Below are 19077 nucleotides of genomic sequence, written 5' to 3'. Positions count from 1 at the left end.
CAAGACTCCCGACGCTAACCTCCACTTCATCCACCCCACCCCTATACGGTGTGTGACATCCTCGTCAATCTCCCCGATCCCCTGAATAACCGATCCAAGGTACTTGAAACTACCCCTCTTGGGAATGACTTGAGAGTCAAGCCTCACTTCAACTCCCGCTTCCGTCGGCTCAACTCCAAATTTGCACTCGAGGTATTCCGTCTTCGTCCTGCTCAACTTGAAACCTTTAGACTCAAGAGCATGTCTCCAAATCTCTAGCCTCTCGTTGACGCCGCCTCGTGTCTCGTCAATTAGAATAATGTCATCAGCAAATAGCATGCACCATGGCACCTCCCCTTGAATATGATGAGTCAGTGCATCCATCACCAGGGCAAATAGGAATGGGCTGAGCGCAGACCCTTGGTGCAACCCCGTAATAACTGGAAAGTGTTCAGAGTCGCCTCCTACTGTCCTAACCCGAGTCTTAGCTCCATCATACATGTCTTTAATCACCCTAATATACTCAACTGGGACCCCTTTATCCTCTAAGCAGCTCCATAAGACCTCCATAGGAACCCTATCGTACGCTTTCTCCAGATCAATAAACACCATGTGGAGATCCTTCTTCCTATCCCTGTACTGTTCCACCATCCTCCTAATAAGGTGGATAGCTTCTGTGGTAGATCGCCCCGGCATGAACCCGAACTGGTTGTCTGAAATAGACACCGTCCTTCGCACTCTCATTTCTACCACCCTCTCCCAAACTTTCATGGTATGACTTAGTAATTTGATGCCCCTATAGTTGTTACAGCTCTGGACATCACCTTTGTTCTTATACAACGGGACCATTGTACTCCACCTTCACTCTTCAGGCATCCTATCAGTCTTGAATATAACACTAAACAATGCAGTAAGCCATTCCAAGCCTGCTCTACCCACACACCTCCACAGTTCAACCGGAATTTCGTCTGGCCCGGTAGCTCTGCCCCTTCTCATCTTACGCATTGCCTCCATGACTTCATCGATCTCAATGTCCCTACAATTACTTACTTCATGGTGACTGTCGGCATTCCTCGATTCCCCAAGTATAATATCCTGATCCCCTTCTTCACTTAGAAGTTTATGAAAGTAGGTCTGCCACCTCCTCTTAATCTGGTCATCTCCCATCAAAACTTTGTCGTCATCATCTTTTATGCACCTCACTTGGTCCAGATCCCGAGTTGTCCTCTCTCTCGCCTTAGCGAGTCGGAATAACTTCTTCTCCCCACCTTTGTTCCTTAGTTCCTCATACAGACGAGCAAAAGCAATCATCTTAGCCTCTGTCACTGCCATCTTCGCCTCCTTCTTAGCTACCTTATACCTTTGATCGTTCTCTCTCTTCTCCTCCTTGTCAGTGCTCCCTACTAACCACAGGTAAGCCGCCTTCTTTGTTTCCACTTTACCTTGGACAACTGCATTCCACCACCAATCCCCTTTGTGGCCACCATTGTGGCCCGTAGATATCCCTAACACCTCTCTCGCCGCCTTTCTTATACAGTCTGCCGTCGTCGGCCACATTGTGTTTGCGTCCCCACTACTTCTCCAAGCTCCCATTGCCGTTAACCTTCCTTCCAACTCCTTAGCTTTATCCTTAGTTAAAGCGCCCCACCTAATCCTGGGGCGTCCTTGTACTGACCTTTTCTTCCTCCTTATCCTAATACAAATGTCCATCACCAAAAGCCTATGTTGCGTTGAGAGGGTCTCACCTGGGATAACCTTGCAGTCCTCGCACAACCTCCTGTCGCATCTCCTGAGGAGGAGATAGTCAATCTGAGTCTTCGCCACCGAACTTTGGTAAGTAATCAAATGTTCATCCCGCTTCGTAAAACTCGAGTTCGCAATGACTAGTCGAAAGCCTTGGCAAAGTCCAACAGCGAAATGCCCCCTCCGTTCCGCTCCCCGAAACCAAAGCCGCCATGCACCTCATTGTACCCACCTGCAGATGACCCAATATGACCATTGAAATCTCCTCCTATGAATAACCTCTCAGAAGGCGGTATACTACGATAATCTCATCCAACCCCTCCCAAAAACGCCTCTTAATATCCTCATCCAAACCTGTTTGCGGTGCGTACGCGCTAACGACATTTAAAATACCCTCACCCACCACCAACTTAATAGTCATTAGTCTATCATTCACCCGCCTGACCTCTACCACGGACTCTCTAAGATGGCTATCTACCAGGATACCCACTCCATTCTTACCCCTCAGGACACCAGAGTACCACAACTTATACCCATCTACGTTTTTCGCCCTCGATCCGACCCACCTAGTCTCCTAGACACACGCTATATTAATCTTCATCTTCTGCAGGATTTTCGCCAACTCTATGGATTTACTCGTTAGTGAACCTATGTTCCATGACCCGACTCTCAACCTATAGGCTCCCTTGCCCCCTCTACCTCCCCTTCTACCCGACCCACCACCTAACCCAGCCCCACACTCTGCCCCACCCGAGGACATGCCCTTATTCTATCATCACAGACTGCAGCTACTACACCTACAACAATCTAGAGAAGACTCGCTAGTGCACAACGTACACAAATCAAACTAGAAGGAAACAAGTGGTAACTAGTATCCTAGTTAAAAGGTTTAACTATTGCGAAGTAAAGTAACAGTAATTTAGCTAACACCAAAAGGGAAACGGTAAAACAGGAGGTACCAACTCCCGATAATAAAACCTGTGGCTGATTTGTTGTACTCGATGTAGTTGTACGCTCACGCACCACTTCCTACCGCCTTTTGCTGACACTCGCTCAGGTTGCTCTCCTTTGCCTGTGCTCGTGCGCCCCACTTGTCTCCAATACTCTGAGAATTTCTGAAAACACAGAAAATACCACGACCCAAAAACCAGAAGGAGCTATCACCGCTACCACTGGTATAGCCCCAACAATATAAAATGTACCAGGAAAGGAGAAGAAGAAAACGAGAATATAAGGGAATCCTCCTGTTTTATTTATTTTGGCTAAGAGCGGGAAGGGAATCCTCAAATTTAGAAAATGAACTGAAATCTACCTTAGAAACAGTAAATAAAAGAGCAGCTCCCAAAACCCTAACGAATCTGAACTGAAATCTACCTTAGAAAATGAAGAAACAATAAATAAAAATGGAATACATAGACAAAGGGAAATCGCTACCACAGGACAAGTGACTGACCAAACTCGAAGAAAACAGGTTGTAACTACAGACCCGCTAATATTATGACTAGACTAGTATCGACTAATATGACAACAAGAAGCTAACAAAAGAGGAAGGGAAAACAGAGAACGAGAGGTACCAACTCCCGAGAATAGAACCTGGATCAGTGTACACCCGAGGTTGAGGAACTTGTCGCGCTCCCTTCCAAATCCCTGTCGTCATTTGCTAACTCCAATTGGAGGTGACCCGTGCTGCTTGCCCGTACGCCGCGACTATCCACCTGGAAAATTACAACATGACCACGAAAACCAAACGGGGAAGGGGGCTGTCACCACCGAACCTGGTGACCCACTAACCTGGCAGCCCTGGCTACCCACTTACACGACGCCAGAGTAGGTACTGGCAAAGGCAGCCGTTGACAAGACCCCAAAACAGCCGCAAGGAGAAGAAGAGGAAAAATGGGGGAAAGAGAGAAGAAGGAGGGAGGAGGGCAAGGGCGAGGCGTAAAGGGGGGCAAGAGCTGTCGCCGGCGGAGAGAACTAGGGTTGACAGAGAGAAGGGGGAGGGGAGAAGAGAAGAGAGAGGTGCGAGAGAAATGGGGATAGAAGAAAGAGAGAGTATAAGAGATAGGAAAAACGAACTACCTGGGCCGCTACTCAACGAGGCCGGCGCCGGCTCGCCTGTAGAGGGCGTTCGTCGGAGAGGGAGGGAGATGGTCGAAGTCGACCATTAGTCGAAGAGAGAGAAAATGATTGTATAAGTAATGTATAATGGTGTATAAATACCTCTTATACATTATTTTATACAAGGTTGATACATTATTTATAGGTAATTGGTGGATTTCTTCTTCTTCTTCTTCTTCTTCTTGTTCAGCTACTACACCTATATACATGGTGTATCACTAATATTTTCACTAGTGTGCTTATACATCTTTATACATTTTTATACAACTATATATATAATATACCTCTTTGTATAAAAGTGTATAATATTGTATAAAAATGTATAAGCATCTCTGACGAACTTTTTGTACGATTTTCACTTACAATTCTTGATTAAAACTATGTCAAATCTCCATTAAATGACTTCAAACTTTGTAATTTGTATACAGTCTATTTAGACTAATTATAATAAGTTCAAACAATACTCACTTCAAATTTCTCACAAAATTATATTCAAAATCTAACAATATTAGCATTAAAGAAGATGAGATTCTAGATTTCTTGTGTCCGTTTATAGTTGTGATAGGTGTGTAGAAACTTGAGGAAAAAGAAGAATGGAAATATTTCACCCTTGAAAATATACAGCATAAAAAAACTGGAAAAAAAATTCAGATCTAAGCTTATTGATATTTGGCTACACATTTATAAACTTGTAAGTGATCTAAAATAATATAAGTTCAACTGACGGAATGCATTATCATGTAATTTTGTCAAAAAAATACATTTCCCATTACAAAAACACCAAAACGACACCATACGCATCACTAATTGCAGTCCCACCCCTCCACCTCGAACCTTCCTTTCTTCTCCACATAACTGTGAGCTCACTGATGCATTCACATTTTGCTATTCTCCTCTGTTATAGCTACGGTTTCGCACTTCAATCATGTGAAACCCTAGCTAAGTTATAGCTCTACAGAAATGGGGAATTGCTGCATATCTCCGGCAGCAGTAGCGACAGAAGACGTAAAATCATCAAACTACTCCGGCCACGATCACCGCCGGAAAGAAAACTCCGGCGCCGGAAAAAACCAAAAACCAATCACCGTACTAGCCGACGTAAAGAAATCGAATATCGAGGAAATATACTTAGTTGATAGAGAATTAGGAAGAGGTGAATTCGGAATAACCTACCTCTGTACCGATCGTAACAGCAGTGAAATTTTGGCTTGCAAGTCGATTTCGAAGCGAAAACTTAGAACATCTGTTGATATAGAGGATGTAAGGCGAGAAGTGGCTATAATGAAGCATTTGCCGTTAGATTCCAGCATTGTGAGATTTAAGGAAGCTTGTGAGGATGAGAATGCGGTGCATTTGGTTATGGAGTTGTGCGAAGGCGGCGAGCTGTTTGATAGGATAGTGGCAAGGGGGCATTACACGGAGCGTGCTGCTGCGGCTGTCATGCGGACGGTTGTGGAAGTGGTGCAGCTTTGTCATAAGAATGGTGTGATTCATCGAGACTTGAAACCTGAGAACTTTTTGTTTGCTAATAAAAAGGAGAATTCGCCACTTAAGGCTATTGATTTTGGTTTGTCCATATTCTTCCAGCCAGGTATAAAAAAGAAAACTTTAATTGGTGTTTCATAAATAAACATTAGGAGATATTCTTTGTACACTAAAGTGGTATTGTTCTTCAAGATTTTGTCTTATCAGTAATGTTTTTCTTTTCTATGCTGGGAAGAATCACGTGATAAATTTATTTCGGATACTTTTTTGGAGTGGTACTTCAGACAGTGGATAAAGAGGATGTTATGCATGCATCTTTCATGTTACTATATGCCAAATCCACTGAGGTTTGATTGAGTTTTATGATTAAATGAACAAAGACAATAGTAATGATTTTGATGTTAGTGGAATTAGCAGCAAAGGGGTTAAGTTTTATAAACAAAGAAGCACTGATTTTTAAATTTTACAAACAAAGAAGCACTGCTTGTTGTCTGGACATGTTTATTGCGATGAACCAAGTTTTTGTTTCTTAATATAACTTTTGAGGCTTGCAATTGATTATATCATTATGAAATCATTAGGTTCGTTGGACTTCAAATATATATTTTGATCTTTAAGCTCACCGCGCTTCAAACATCTTCTGATTTTCAATATATTTCTATCTAGGAGTTCCATTCATCTGACTGCTTGATGCAATGACAGTATGGAACAATCGAATTCATGTTAACCTGCACTCCCTAAGCCCCTTCTATCAACTTTTTTTTAAAAGCCAAAAAGTAAGCCCCTTCTTTCAACTTATCTGAAAAGATTATCATCTAGCTATTCATAACTTGAGTGTGCCTGATGTTGTCTGTGGAAGATTGTATATGATCTGATTTAAGGTCTAGCTAGCAAGGTGCTTCATCGATGTGAGTGCTTGTTGCAATGGCTGTACAGAACATCAAAATAACTTTAGCCTGCATACATTAGGCCTCTGTGTAAATTTATTGAAGAATTGTGTGCTAGCTATTTTTATTTGAGTAACATAATCTGTTAATAAATATTCAAATGTTATATAATGATGCTTGAAGTTTATCGTAGCTAGTACCAAAATAGAGTATAGAAGCCTATGTAATCATTGTCCGAGGCATTTTTAGAAGTAACTGTTGACTAAGAGCAGGATTGTAAAACTCTCATTTGACTTTCATTATTCTTCATTATAACCCCTGAATAACGCAAAGGACATGTTCATGTGTATCTCTAACCGCAATATATGTCTGTGATGTATGATCTAAGAAGTGATCTTTAGGAGTTGCAAATGAGAACTGCATCCAGTTCTGGCATGATTGTGATGCTTACTAACTGTCTTAATATGTTGTGGTCAAGTAATTCCAATGTATCCTTGTGGAATTGATGGAACTGCAGTTTTATGAGATGTGACAAACAATTGAAAATAATTAACAAAGGAAAAGATATTATGGTTCGTTGTCCTGTGTCTTGTTCTGTTTTATGGTTCCATGTAGCCTTCAATGATGATCGAATATGAATAAATGGTTAGAGAACGCCATTGTAGGATTGGCAGGGACATGTTTTGCCATGTATGTAACATGTCATAGATGCACAAAAGCTAACATTGATGCATATGGAAAATTGTTATATTTAATCTCATATAGCACATCAATCTTTTTTATAACACATTAATCATGTTTAATTCTCGAAAGTTTTGTGGTTGTGTTTAGGTGAGAGGTTTTCTGAAATTGTTGGAAGCCCTTATTATATGGCTCCGGAGGTGCTCAGGCGAAACTATGGACCAGAAATAGATATATGGAGTGCAGGAGTCATTATGTATATTTTGTTATGTGGAGTTCCTCCCTTTTGGGCTGGTAAATTCGCGAACTTGAACCTTCCCCCTCCCTCTTCTTGTTCATCTGTATGATCTCACATATAAACTACTCGCATTTGATAAAGTCTCTCTTTTGATACAGAATCTGAACAAGGTGTTGCTCAGGCCATCTTACGTGGAGCAATAGATTTCAAGCGTGAACCCTGGCCGAGTATTTCAGAGACTGCTACAAATCTTGTACAACAAATGTTGGAGCCAGATCCAAAGCTTCGACTAACTGCTAAACAAGTACTTGGTAAGTTGAGTTTCACATGTGATTTTTTTTTTTTTGGATGAAGTCACAGTGGTGAGTATGTTCTTTGAGAAAACCCTTGCCTTCCACAGGGCACACCTTCTAAGTAGCTCAGTTGGAGATCAATCTGCTCTAGATATGCTTAAAGTTGTGCAGGCAAACATGCAATGCAGTTTGATAACTTGCCAAAATATCCAACTAAGTACCCTGCCAATTGGAGGGCTCAGCTTTTGTGGCAGGAGATCCACCTAGTGGTGAAATCTAACAATGGAAACCACAGGGCGAGATCGATAATTGTGTTTTATAAGGCCTATACTTCTTATACATTTATTTAATATCTAAATGTTTATTTGAAACTATTATGAGTTTCACCATAAGTTCCTGGTTTGCATACTCTTGCTCCCCATTATATTCTATCTCAATGACGTTTATAAAGTTGGAAAAGCAATGTTCTTTGCAACTCAAGCAACCTGTGAAATTTGGGATGATGCGGAAAAGAAAAAGGAAATAGAGCAGTAATGTAAATTTTGAGAACTAGTTAAAAAAAAGGTAGATATAACTGAATATGATACAAAGTAGATTAAAAAAATGGAAAGAAAACAGTGGCAATCCATATTCATCTTTCAAGTTACTTTAATTGGGATCTGCTGAAATTCTTGTGATATATGTTTATCTTCGGTAGTTCTGATTGTTGAGATTCCCAATCAGTGGACTTTTAATGTAACACTAGTATATGACTGTGATGCTTCATGTGTTTTGCTAATGAAGTGTCTTTCTTGTAGAACATCCTTGGCTTCAAAATGCTAAGAAGGCTCCTAATGTTCCTCTTGGAGATGTTGTCAAATCAAGACTTAAGCAGTTTTCAATGATGAATAGGTTTAAGAGGAAAGCTCTGAGGGTTAGTTCTTTAATCTGACGCATTTTGAACTGTATTTAACTTGCATGCTTCTGGAAGCATTAAAAGATGCTCCTCCACGTGCAGGTGATTGCTGATTTCTTGTCTAATGAAGAAGTTGAAGACCTCAAAGAAATGTTTAGCAAGATAGATACTGATAATAACGGTATTGTTTCAGTTGAGGAACTAAAAGCCGGGCTTCAAAAATTCAATTCACAGCTGGCAGAATCTGAAATACAGATGCTTATTCAAGCAGTGAGTCTTCCTTCATATTCCTTATCGAATGAGTCTCACTTTCCCACTTTTGCTGTGGGCTAACATTTACATGCTGCTTAGAGTCTGCTATTATCATATTGAAGCAACATCTGTGGTACTGCGGGGCTGATAGTATCTGCTTCAGTTATGATCTTGACATGATTTAAGATCTGTTATATGTCAAGTTGCCATTCGCATTCCAATAATTTTGTTTAAGACTATAATCTGCTTGAGCTACCTTCTTGTTTTAGTGCCAATTAAACCTGCTAAATAAGTAGATGAATGTGGTTTTCTCACATGTTTGAGCAAAAGGTAGATCAGAAGTTAAAACTAGGGAAGGCCAAATAGAAAACTAAGTGGCAGAATTATGTACTCTTCCTACTTTGTCAATCGAAATATGTATTCTTCCTCTTGATATTGAGCTTCTTACATATATATCTTCATGTGGATAATGTATTTATTTATCTCTTCAAAAGAACAAGTTAACTAATTTTACTAGAGTAGTAGAGGATCTAGACTTAGGTTTACCTATAATTAAAAAAACGGCTAATTTCCTTTCTCCTAAATTTTGTTTTTCATTTTTGGAGGAAATGCAGGATTCTCCATGTTTCTGCTCTTGCTTAATCTGCTTTGCACTTTTAAATTGCTCTCTTCCCCTCATAGTCATCAGCAGGCTTGTGTCATTTATTTAAGTTTTCTCAACTAGGTTTCCCAGAGTGCGACCCCTGTTAGTGCTTAAGGCCAACAAAATTTAGATGCTAGTTCGATGTTTGCTCTGTTATTTTGTTTTGATACTCAATTAAGATGTTCCCCTTATACACTGCTAAAGTGGTAATATCACATTTACTGGTCAGTGTTTAGTCCTTAACGTGATTTATGTGTGCTGTCTTCTTAGCTAATTATTATAGTTCTTAACTTTTTATCACTGAAATGAAGCTCAGGTCAAAATACTTACATGTTAAATCCCTGCTCTTTATCTTTAAAAGAAATAGTAGAGTAAAAAAAGCTGAAAGCGAAAGGAAAAATGATAAGAAGTTAAATGACAAAGCCGTAAATGCTTATGGGATTACTTTGTTCTAACAGATTGATACCAACGGCAAGGGGACCCTGGACTATGGGGAATTTATTGCCGTTTCTCTCCATCTTCAAAGGATGGCAAATGATGAACATTTGCACAAGGCTTTCTCCTACTTTGATAAGGATGGCAATGGATATATTGAACCACATGAGCTTCAAGATGCACTGATGGAGGATGGGGCAAGTGACTGCACCAACATTGTGAATGACATTTTACAGGAGGTTGATACGGACAAGGTGAACAGACTGCAGACACTTTTCTACAACTGAACTTGAATTTATAGTAGGATCATATCTTCCTTATCTTCTCTTTTTGATGAATTCAGGATGGCTGCATTAGCTATGAAGAATTTGTAGCCATGATGAGAACTGGGACAGATTGGAGAAAGGCTTCTCGACATTATTCAAGGGGGAGATTTAATAGTCTAAGTGTGAAGCTAATGAAGGATGGGTCACTCAACTTGGGGAATGAGTAAAGTTTATGCTGGTCGCTCTTTCATTCATCATAATTAAGTACTCGATCAGATTCTTCTATATCATATCTTCATTGTTTGTGGGGTTCCCTTTAGACAATTGGCTTGCCAGTGACAAGAAGAGGCGGCTTCACCTGGTTAACCAAAAGTTTCAAATTGTTAATTTAGTAAACCAAATAGTTTTTTAGCCATTGGGTACATAAGTGTGATTCCGCTCTCTACCTCTGAGTTGTCTTGTTCTCAAAATCAAGAAAATGCGGAAAATATTTACCCTACAGCATAATTGGGAAAAGAAATGTGCTAGTCTTGTTTCACCCTTTCTGTACTTATCATTTTCAAGGACTTGGACTGTTTATACAAATATTTGGGTTGAAATGCCGTGTGTAGGTATTATCTGATATTTGCTTAATCCTCATTCTCGAGTCTCTTCAAATCTTTCGCTCGAGGTTAATGATTTATCTGATTATTGATGATTGTGGATCGCTACGGCTGCATTCAGATTGGATAATGAAAAACTATGAACTGTTTAGCCAAAGGAGAATCTTAGCAGCAGGGCTAACATTGGAAGCATGATAAATTCTTGGAGTGGATCCAATTGAAGTTATAATTTTGAGTAGCCAAGTATAAATGTTTTTCCTTTTATGTATTTTGCTGATTTGTTATTTTGCTGTTGTTACTATTCTTATTTTCATTATTTTCGACATGACTTCTTCACTACTATTTTTCTTGTTCAAACCTGCTTTTTTTCTTGTTCAAACCTGCTTTGAAATACTTTTCTTAAGTTAAGGGTCTATCCGAAACAATCTTTTTATCTCCACAAGGCAGATGTAAGGTCAGTGTACACATTACCCTCCCCAGGCCCACCTGTGTGAATACACTTGGTATGTTGTTGATATTATATGTTGTTGATATTATTATTGTTGTTACTGTTATGTACAGAAATATATAAAATAATTCTAAGCCTTGCGAAGATGAATAAAACAACGTGTTGAAAATGAGGAGTCCTGCTTTTCAAGTAAGCAATCCAAGAACTTCAAGGTTTCATTTGGGTTGAATGAAAGTTAAAGTTAAGGTGGAAAATCAAGGAACTCAGTCCTTCTCCCCCTTGGAATCTGTCCATAATCTTAGAAATGTTATTTTAACCGAAATGAGGGTGGATATATGGACTGTGGACATATCAGATACAGAGCCGGAGCCAGAATTTGAAATTTATGAGTTCACTATTTTAATTCTTTTAAGTCACTGGGTTATAAATTAATAATTTATGTGTAATTCAATAATTTTTTAAGAGAAATACAGAGTTTGAGCAAAAATTATAGGGTTTAGACGAATTAGACGAACCAGTATTTGAAATGCTAGCTCTGCCCCTGATCAGACATGCCCAAAACTAGCATTTTTTGAACATTCCGCAACATAAACAAGTTGGTGGCTATAATAAGAGATAGGAATAAAAGAAAAATTTAGTGTAATAAGAATCAAATCTAGTACCTCTAGAATGTGAATTTTCAGTAATTTCGCATAAACTTACCACTCAATTCTCTACCAAAAGATAGTATAGAATTGTATCTGAGATTAAACCATTGATTTGCATGTGACAAATTCAAAGTTGATTTTCAACCAAATCCTTTACCCAAGTGCATTGGCAGATTTTGTTTATTGGTGGTGGGCAGTCGATCAGTTCAATTAGGTCTGGTCAAATGCCTTTTATGTTTTTACGGCAGCCAATTACCGAGTTGAGATAGATTATGTTCACTTTACTTCTATTGGGTGATACAACTTTTCGAGTTGTAATTTCTTCAACATTGGGTGTTTCCTTGTGGCACCTATCTCTTTCAATTTGGTATTCTGCAATACATTTTTTCAGTCTTTGGTATTTGTATGTCTCTTTTTTCTTTTTAATGTTCATTGGATTTTTACTAGTGGGCTTAACCTTTTTTGGTCAAGCCCACTAAAGTAGCCCCACCAAAAATTGTACGGGGCGTCCTATTTGGTCGCCCCCATTTAACTTATACTCATTTTTTAAATTTCCTTTTACTTGTACTCACTTTTTAAATAACTTCAGGCCTCTTTCTCCTCCTTATTCTCCTCCTTCGTTTTCTTCTTCTCAAAATTTTCGACTCAACTGCCGCTCACCTCCAAGCTTTCAATAGAAGATGCATTTTGTGAACAGAGCAAGAAACATGCAGATTCTTTCATTGTTTTCTGCTCTAGCTGCATGTTAAACTGTTGATGCATCGTTTTTGCACTTCGTCTCCTTTGTTTCTAGTTAGGTGGATGCATTTTTTTTCCTATACAATGAATTAGCACAAGATACTCGTAAATTTGTATCACAGTACACATTTTTTTGTTTTCAATTACAAAATAATCGAACTGAAGTTCAACAAATATAAACAAAAACTTCAGCTCCTAGAATGCTGAAGTTCAGCAAATACAAAACAAACTTCAGCTCCTAGAATGCCGAAGTTCAACAAATACTAAACAAACTTCAGCTCCTAGAATGCTGAAGTTAGGCAAATTCTAAACAAACTTTCAACTCCTAGAATGCTGAAGTTCGCAATTACAAAACAAAAACTGCAGCCAAAACATGTTGTAGTTTTATTGAGCTGAAGTTTGCCATTGCACTACTTCAGGCCCGTATGTCTGAAGTTACCCGAAAAATGGTTACGCTTGCAATTATTTTTGCAAAGCGGGTATAAGTTAAAAGGTAACCCAAAAACGAGGTATAGATGCAAATCATTCTATATGGCATAATTTGTTAAATTGAGAATAAGAACACTAAACAAAATTAAGATATTTTTAAATTTTATTTTTTAATTTCTTGAGGCAGAAAAAGGAAGCATGTATAGGAATTAGTATAGAGGAAATAGAAATTCTTGAATGAGGAATGATAGAAGCTAAATTCTTTAACTAGCATATCTGGCGTCCATTACCTCCTATAAAACTTTGAACTCGCCAAGTTTTTTTTTCTAGATCTTTTGATACTCCATTCAATTGAATTTTCCATTTTAACAATCACAACCCACATGCAATTGTTGTATGGTTTTTATTTGATTGAGAAAAAAAACACTCCCTCTTTTCAGTCTAATGTAGATATTAATAAGCTAAGATTTTGGGTGTGTTTGGTATTCCGGAAAATATTTTCCCATTTTTTACCGTTTGGTTGCACAAAATAGTTTGGAAAATATTTTTCTAGATATCATATTTTTCTAAAATTGGAGGAAAATAATTTCCTTAGAAAAAGTTACGAAAATATTTTCCAAAAACTCCACGTACCCTCACATCTTACCCAACCCCCACCCCCTTCTAACCCCTAACCCCCCCCCCCCCTCTCCAAAAAAGCTTTTTTTTTCTTCAGATTTTCAGTTTTTTTTTCCGTCACCATCCACCCTGCTACCCCCCTCCGCTGCAATTTTTTTTATTTTTTCTACTTTTTTTTTTGTATTTTTAAATTTCTGTATTTTCGTTTTTCTGCACCATCCCTCCCCCCTCTCTGCCCTCCCCCACCGATGCTTCATGTTTATTGTATATAAATTATTTATGAATATTATTGAAAAGTTATTTTCCTTAATTTGTGTACCAAACATCGAAAAATAAATAAGATTATTACTTGTTTTTCAAGAAAATATTTTCTTGAAAAATATTTGATAAATATTTTCCACAAAAAATATTTTTCGTTATACCAAACACACCCATAGTAACCGAATTGACCAACTGATAGCTATTTAATTTGATCTAAACTGTTAAAATTAAAGATACTAACCAATACTTTATTAAACTGCAATGCAATGTTTTAGGTTGGTCACACATTGTAAAAATATACCATAACCAATTTAACTTTTGAGTTATGTACTATGGTGTAGAAAATCGAATCGGAAAATCGCACCAAATCGAAATGTCAAACTAAACCGATTAAAAAATCCGATTAGGTTTGGTTTAATTTATTTGGTATTGAATAAAAACTCGAACCAAACTGACATATAAATATATAATTTTTATATATACTTTTAAGACTTTTCATAGAATTTTTCTAAAAAATATGTCTAGAAATATTTGCGATTCTCTGATGAGATGTAATATTTAATTAAATATGAAGTGCTCTATTTTTATTATCTTTAAATAATGATTGTATGATCACTTTCTTATCAAATATTAGTAAAATGTGTCAATATCTCTTTGTTCTTCCATATTCATAAATCAAGATCCAAAATTCTTATATCTTTTGCGAATTTGAAGTGGTATTTCGATAATTTAAAATTAAATAGAACATATCATTATATAGGTATCATACTAATTTTTTATGTTTAATTATTAAATTCAGTTAACCTTGAAAGTGTATATCAACAAAAAATTATTGTCAGACGACTAAAAATTAAACTATCATATGTTACTAAGAAAATTCTCTTGTAAGAATATGTTAATAAATCCATTTGTTTGTCATTTTTTTTTATTTTTTACTAAATATATAGTTATTTAGAAGAAATTTAACAAAGCAAAATTTAAATAATATTCATGTAAAATAAAACATAAAGCCCCCCGACAAAACCGAACTAATCCAAAACGATATAATTGGTTTGGTTTGATTTTGATAAAAATCGAACCAACTATATATACCCCTATACATATCAAAATCAATTTGTGTTAGACTATCTGACTATATATGTTATGGATCCGTCATTTTCTTAATCTACAGGTTAGAAGTGAGGATGCAATTATAACTCAAGCAAATCTCGCTGATCAGAGTTTTAGTGGTAGTAAACTTGACTCCTATATGCACCTCTCCTTTTAGTCGTAGCAAATGACGTTGCATCTCTCGTTCTAAATTTCTATCTCTAAGGTTCACAAATTATTTGATCGTTGGAGGTCTCTTTGTATGTGTTGTCCGGAAAGAGGAGGACTCAATGATTATTCTTTCGCCGGAACCCGAAGTTAAAATTTTGGTAGATAGGAATCCCGTAAAAACTTTGTTCGAGGAATGGGCCAGACCGGGTCATTTTTCAAGAACAATAGCTAAAGGGCCTGATACTACTTATGCTTGACTGTCAGAAATAGCCTCTATATCTGCATAAAATAGGGATAAGGTATACTTACACACTCAGAGGAGGACCTAAAATTTCAAGGTTGAGATTCAACCAAAATCTGTTTTGTATATATAGGGTGTATGCCCATTACTAATACATTACTATTTTCTAAAGACAAATACATGTATACATGAAATTTTTATCGAATTTAACGGGTGTCGGTGACCCCTTTCGGTATAGCTTATATCCGCCTCTATATACACTATCCTCCTCATGCCCCATAAGGTGAGATTACACTGGGTATTGATAGGTTATATGTGTATTCATGTTATGTTTTGATGATCTAACACACTTACTGTTAAGAATCAGATAAGGAACCTAATACACATCCTCAAGAACTTAAATATCAACAAGTCTCCAGTTGGGGATACAGTTCAACTCTTCAGAGTCAAAGGAACAATAGAGGGAACAGATAGATACCAGTCCCCGAGGAAACTGCACAAGCCAACTGCCCCAGCTGTAAAGTTGCTGCATGCACACGCTACAGTACAGAAACAATGCAACAGTTAACTTTATAGGGAATGCCTTTTACCTAACTTGCTTACATCATTCTAAGTGATGTCACAAATACTTTATTAACATCAAGGAAGGTAAAAACAAATGACTTGAACACTTAGAAAATTCACTCAAACACTCCCACTGTGATTGACCATCTAGCAAACGATTCTCAATTGCATCAAGAACAAAGAACAACACTGCTATGGACTAGTTTCACAAATACTTTATTAACATCAAGGAAGGTAAAAACAAATGACTTGAACACTTAGAAAATTCACTCAAACACTCCCATTGTGATTGATCATCTAGCAAACGATTCTCAATTGCATCAAGAACAAAGAACAACACTGCTATGGACCAGTTCCCCATATCAAGTTATTGTATGTCCTTAATTGAGTTATAACTTTGTAAAAATTCTTACTTGTAATTCCTACTTAGCTTACTTAGAAGCATTATGTAGGAAACCCTTGCGGTTGTATCTTGGCTAGAGTTAGTCGAGTTGTAAAGTCTTTGTAATAGAGTTATTACAAAGTGACTTGTAATAGAGTGTTACAAGTTAGTGAGGATTAAGAGGTTAATTCCTAGGTTACATAGGTTGCAATCTAAAGTTGCTCAATAGTGAAGTTGAATCCTACAAGGGTAGGTCGTTATTTTTAATCCCGTTGAGCTGGAAATCTTTCATGTAAAATTCCTCTGTGTTCACTTACTTACTGCAGTGTGCATGCATTCTGTGGAAACTAATAGAGAACCTGGTTCTCTATATAGTTTGGTGGACCCTTAAATTCTAACAATTGGTATCAGAACAGGTTCTTTCTATCAGGTTAACACCTAGAAAGGATCCTCATGATTGCTCCGCCAAACTTCGAAGAAGGTCAGTCTACTTATAGACCACCAAGGTTCAACGGCCAATATTATGGATGGTGGAAGACTAGGATGCACGACTTCATCATGACTGAAGATTCCGAGCTATGGGATGTCATCTGCGATGGACCCTTTGTTCCTACCAAGACTATTGGCGACCCAGTTGTAGCCATTCCCAAGATGAGGAAGGAATTCAATGACGCTGATCAAAAGGCCATAGGAAAGAATTTTCGTGCAAAGAAAATTCTTATTTGTAGCATTGGGCCTGATGAATATATGAGGATTGGGCCTGATGAATATTGTGCCAAGAATTTGCTTGAGTTATAATTGCATCCTCACTTCTAACCTGCAAGTTGAATGGTTATGACATAAATATAGGCATTTCATGCGAATTCTTCAAGATACACTAAGAATTATCAATACGTACTTGCACCTTATATTAACAAAAACAAATATATGTGTATCCATCCATAAACAAGTCCATGTAACAAAAGGTGTTAGGCCAGCCTTCTATATTTGAATTGCTGTTACGTGGACAAGAATCCTTGGAAGCGTTGGACGTTGTTTTTTTTTCTTGGGTGGGGGTTGGGGGTGGGTTAAGGGACCGCATTTGCAATTGCATGCATGGGACGGTTATGTTCTGTGTCGTGTTAGTTATAGCTCATTTGGGTTGTTTAATTTTCAATATTATTTCATAATATATTATATTATATAGTACTATATTATGTTATTTAAATTACGTGGTGCGCTGAGTTTATCAAACAGCAAAGGAGGAAAGGAAAAAAAAAAGAAAAAAAAATTGGTGAATAGATGGGTTTCCCACTCGAAAGAAGCAATATAATTCTTAGCCCGAACTTTGATGTTTTTAGGGGATTTGTAGACTAACGAACAAGTAGTTAAATATTATGGGGTTATCCCAATTCTTTCAAATACTGAAAGAATTAATGTCTCTGTGGGAAATGGAAATATCCTGCTTGACTCAAAAGATACTAAAACCTTTTTGAACAAATCAATCAAAGAAGAAAGGGTAAATCTTAGCTGAGAATAATACTATTCAGAAAGGGTGAAAGATAAAGAGAGGATAGGTCACAAGATTTCTTTTTATTCGTACATAGTAATCTCTCTAGAGTTCGGAATGCCCGTTACAAGATTATTATCCTCTTTTTATACTAAGAGAGAAACTCTTCTAAACTGTAAAAGATAAAATACAAGGAATATTCGAAGGAATATTCCTAATGTCTCATAATGGCCATATATTATTACAAAGGTCGTCCAGTCTCTGGTTTGTCTCAGGGTCATCTCCCTCTGGACGTCAATTCAAGGAGGCTCCGCCAATCGTCGTACTCGTCGTTGGTCGTGGTCGGTCAAATTTGGACCCATACAATTAGTCCCTCCGCTTGTCGGGGTCGCAACTGGGTGCGTCCTCGATGAGCGGACACCAGGAATTCCTATGGAGAAATTTGAGTCGTTGAGACGTTACGGAGTGGCCAATGGGGGAAGGTCAGCATGCTTAGCAAGGCACCAGGTAATATGCTTTACCGGGAAATGATGTCATCTTCACGTGCGTCATCATCGCGCATGTTTTCGAGGCAGGAGTTGGTGGCTTGATGCTTCGATTTTAGCGCTACTTTGTGACTCTCAACTTCGATTCTGGCGCCACCCAACCCAATAAATAGGTGAAGGGTTTGTTTTTTTGAAAGTTTTTGGTCATTCCACTCTTAAAAACCTCCTTCATTCTTCCGAGCTTTCCCTTATACCTTTCTACTTCTTCTTACATTCTTCATCCAAAACTTCTTCCTCCTTCTTCCGTTGTATTGATACCTCTTTGGGCGATATTATGCCAAGGGCCTGTCGTTCTTGTGAAGAGGTCCCTGAGACCACCCCATTGTTCACGGCGCCCCCTTCTGGCGGTGAAGATACGGTGGTGGAAGAGGGTGACAACCTTCCTATGGTGAAGGAGCTACTGCCGAGGCATCCCTTATCTTGTAGTGACTTCCTCAAAGATCCCCCTCATACTCCGGACCCCGTATTCTTTGAGATAGAGCAAGTTCATATTGATGCTCTTCGTGTAAAGTATGGCATTCCCGCTCATGTAGATATAGTTCCGGTGGGGAGAGATTTCGTAGATGTCCATAGACCTGGGTACTATGCTTTCTATGAGTAACCTTTCATGATTGGCTATACTCCTCCTCTCTTCCCCTTAGCGGAAGAGTTCTGCAGGTTCTACCAAGTTTGTCCGGCACAACTTTCGCTGTATACGCTCAAGATACTTCTGCTGCTGACCAAGTATGCAGAGTTGGTAGAGTGTAAAATTTCTATCCACCACCTTTTGCACCTATTCATGTCTGGATTCCACAGGGGTACCATGGTGCATTTGAGGCTCCATAGTATGAAAGGGCTGGTGATTGGGGCATATGACTGGGCAAGTCGCAAGTTTTGGCATAAGTACTTCTTTGTCAAAACCGAACATGTCATTTCTGACTCCGCCAGGTTCCCAGAGC

The 19077-nt window shown here is 38.2% G+C and overlaps 1 protein-coding gene across 1 annotated transcript; it reads left to right on the top strand.

The window, feature by feature from the left end:
• The first annotated feature begins 4642 nt into the window (after nt 1-4642).
• Nucleotides 4643-10514, top strand: LOC104226990 (calcium-dependent protein kinase 13-like). Its single transcript, XM_009779116.2, has 7 exons — nt 4643-5431; nt 7044-7187; nt 7290-7442; nt 8222-8337; nt 8422-8589; nt 9673-9903; nt 9993-10514. The coding sequence occupies exons 1-7, from the start codon at nt 4801-4803 to the stop codon at nt 10140-10142; spliced, it is 1593 nt and encodes a 530-aa protein (XP_009777418.1). The 5' UTR covers nt 4643-4800; the 3' UTR covers nt 10143-10514.
• Nucleotides 10515-19077: the final 8563 nt, after the last annotated feature.

This window comes from Nicotiana sylvestris, chromosome 12 (genome assembly GCF_000393655.2).
Source record: "Nicotiana sylvestris chromosome 12, ASM39365v2, whole genome shotgun sequence".
NCBI lineage: Eukaryota > Viridiplantae > Streptophyta > Magnoliopsida > Solanales > Solanaceae > Nicotiana > Nicotiana sylvestris.
This window is presented reverse-complemented; position numbering and strand designations above follow the sequence as displayed.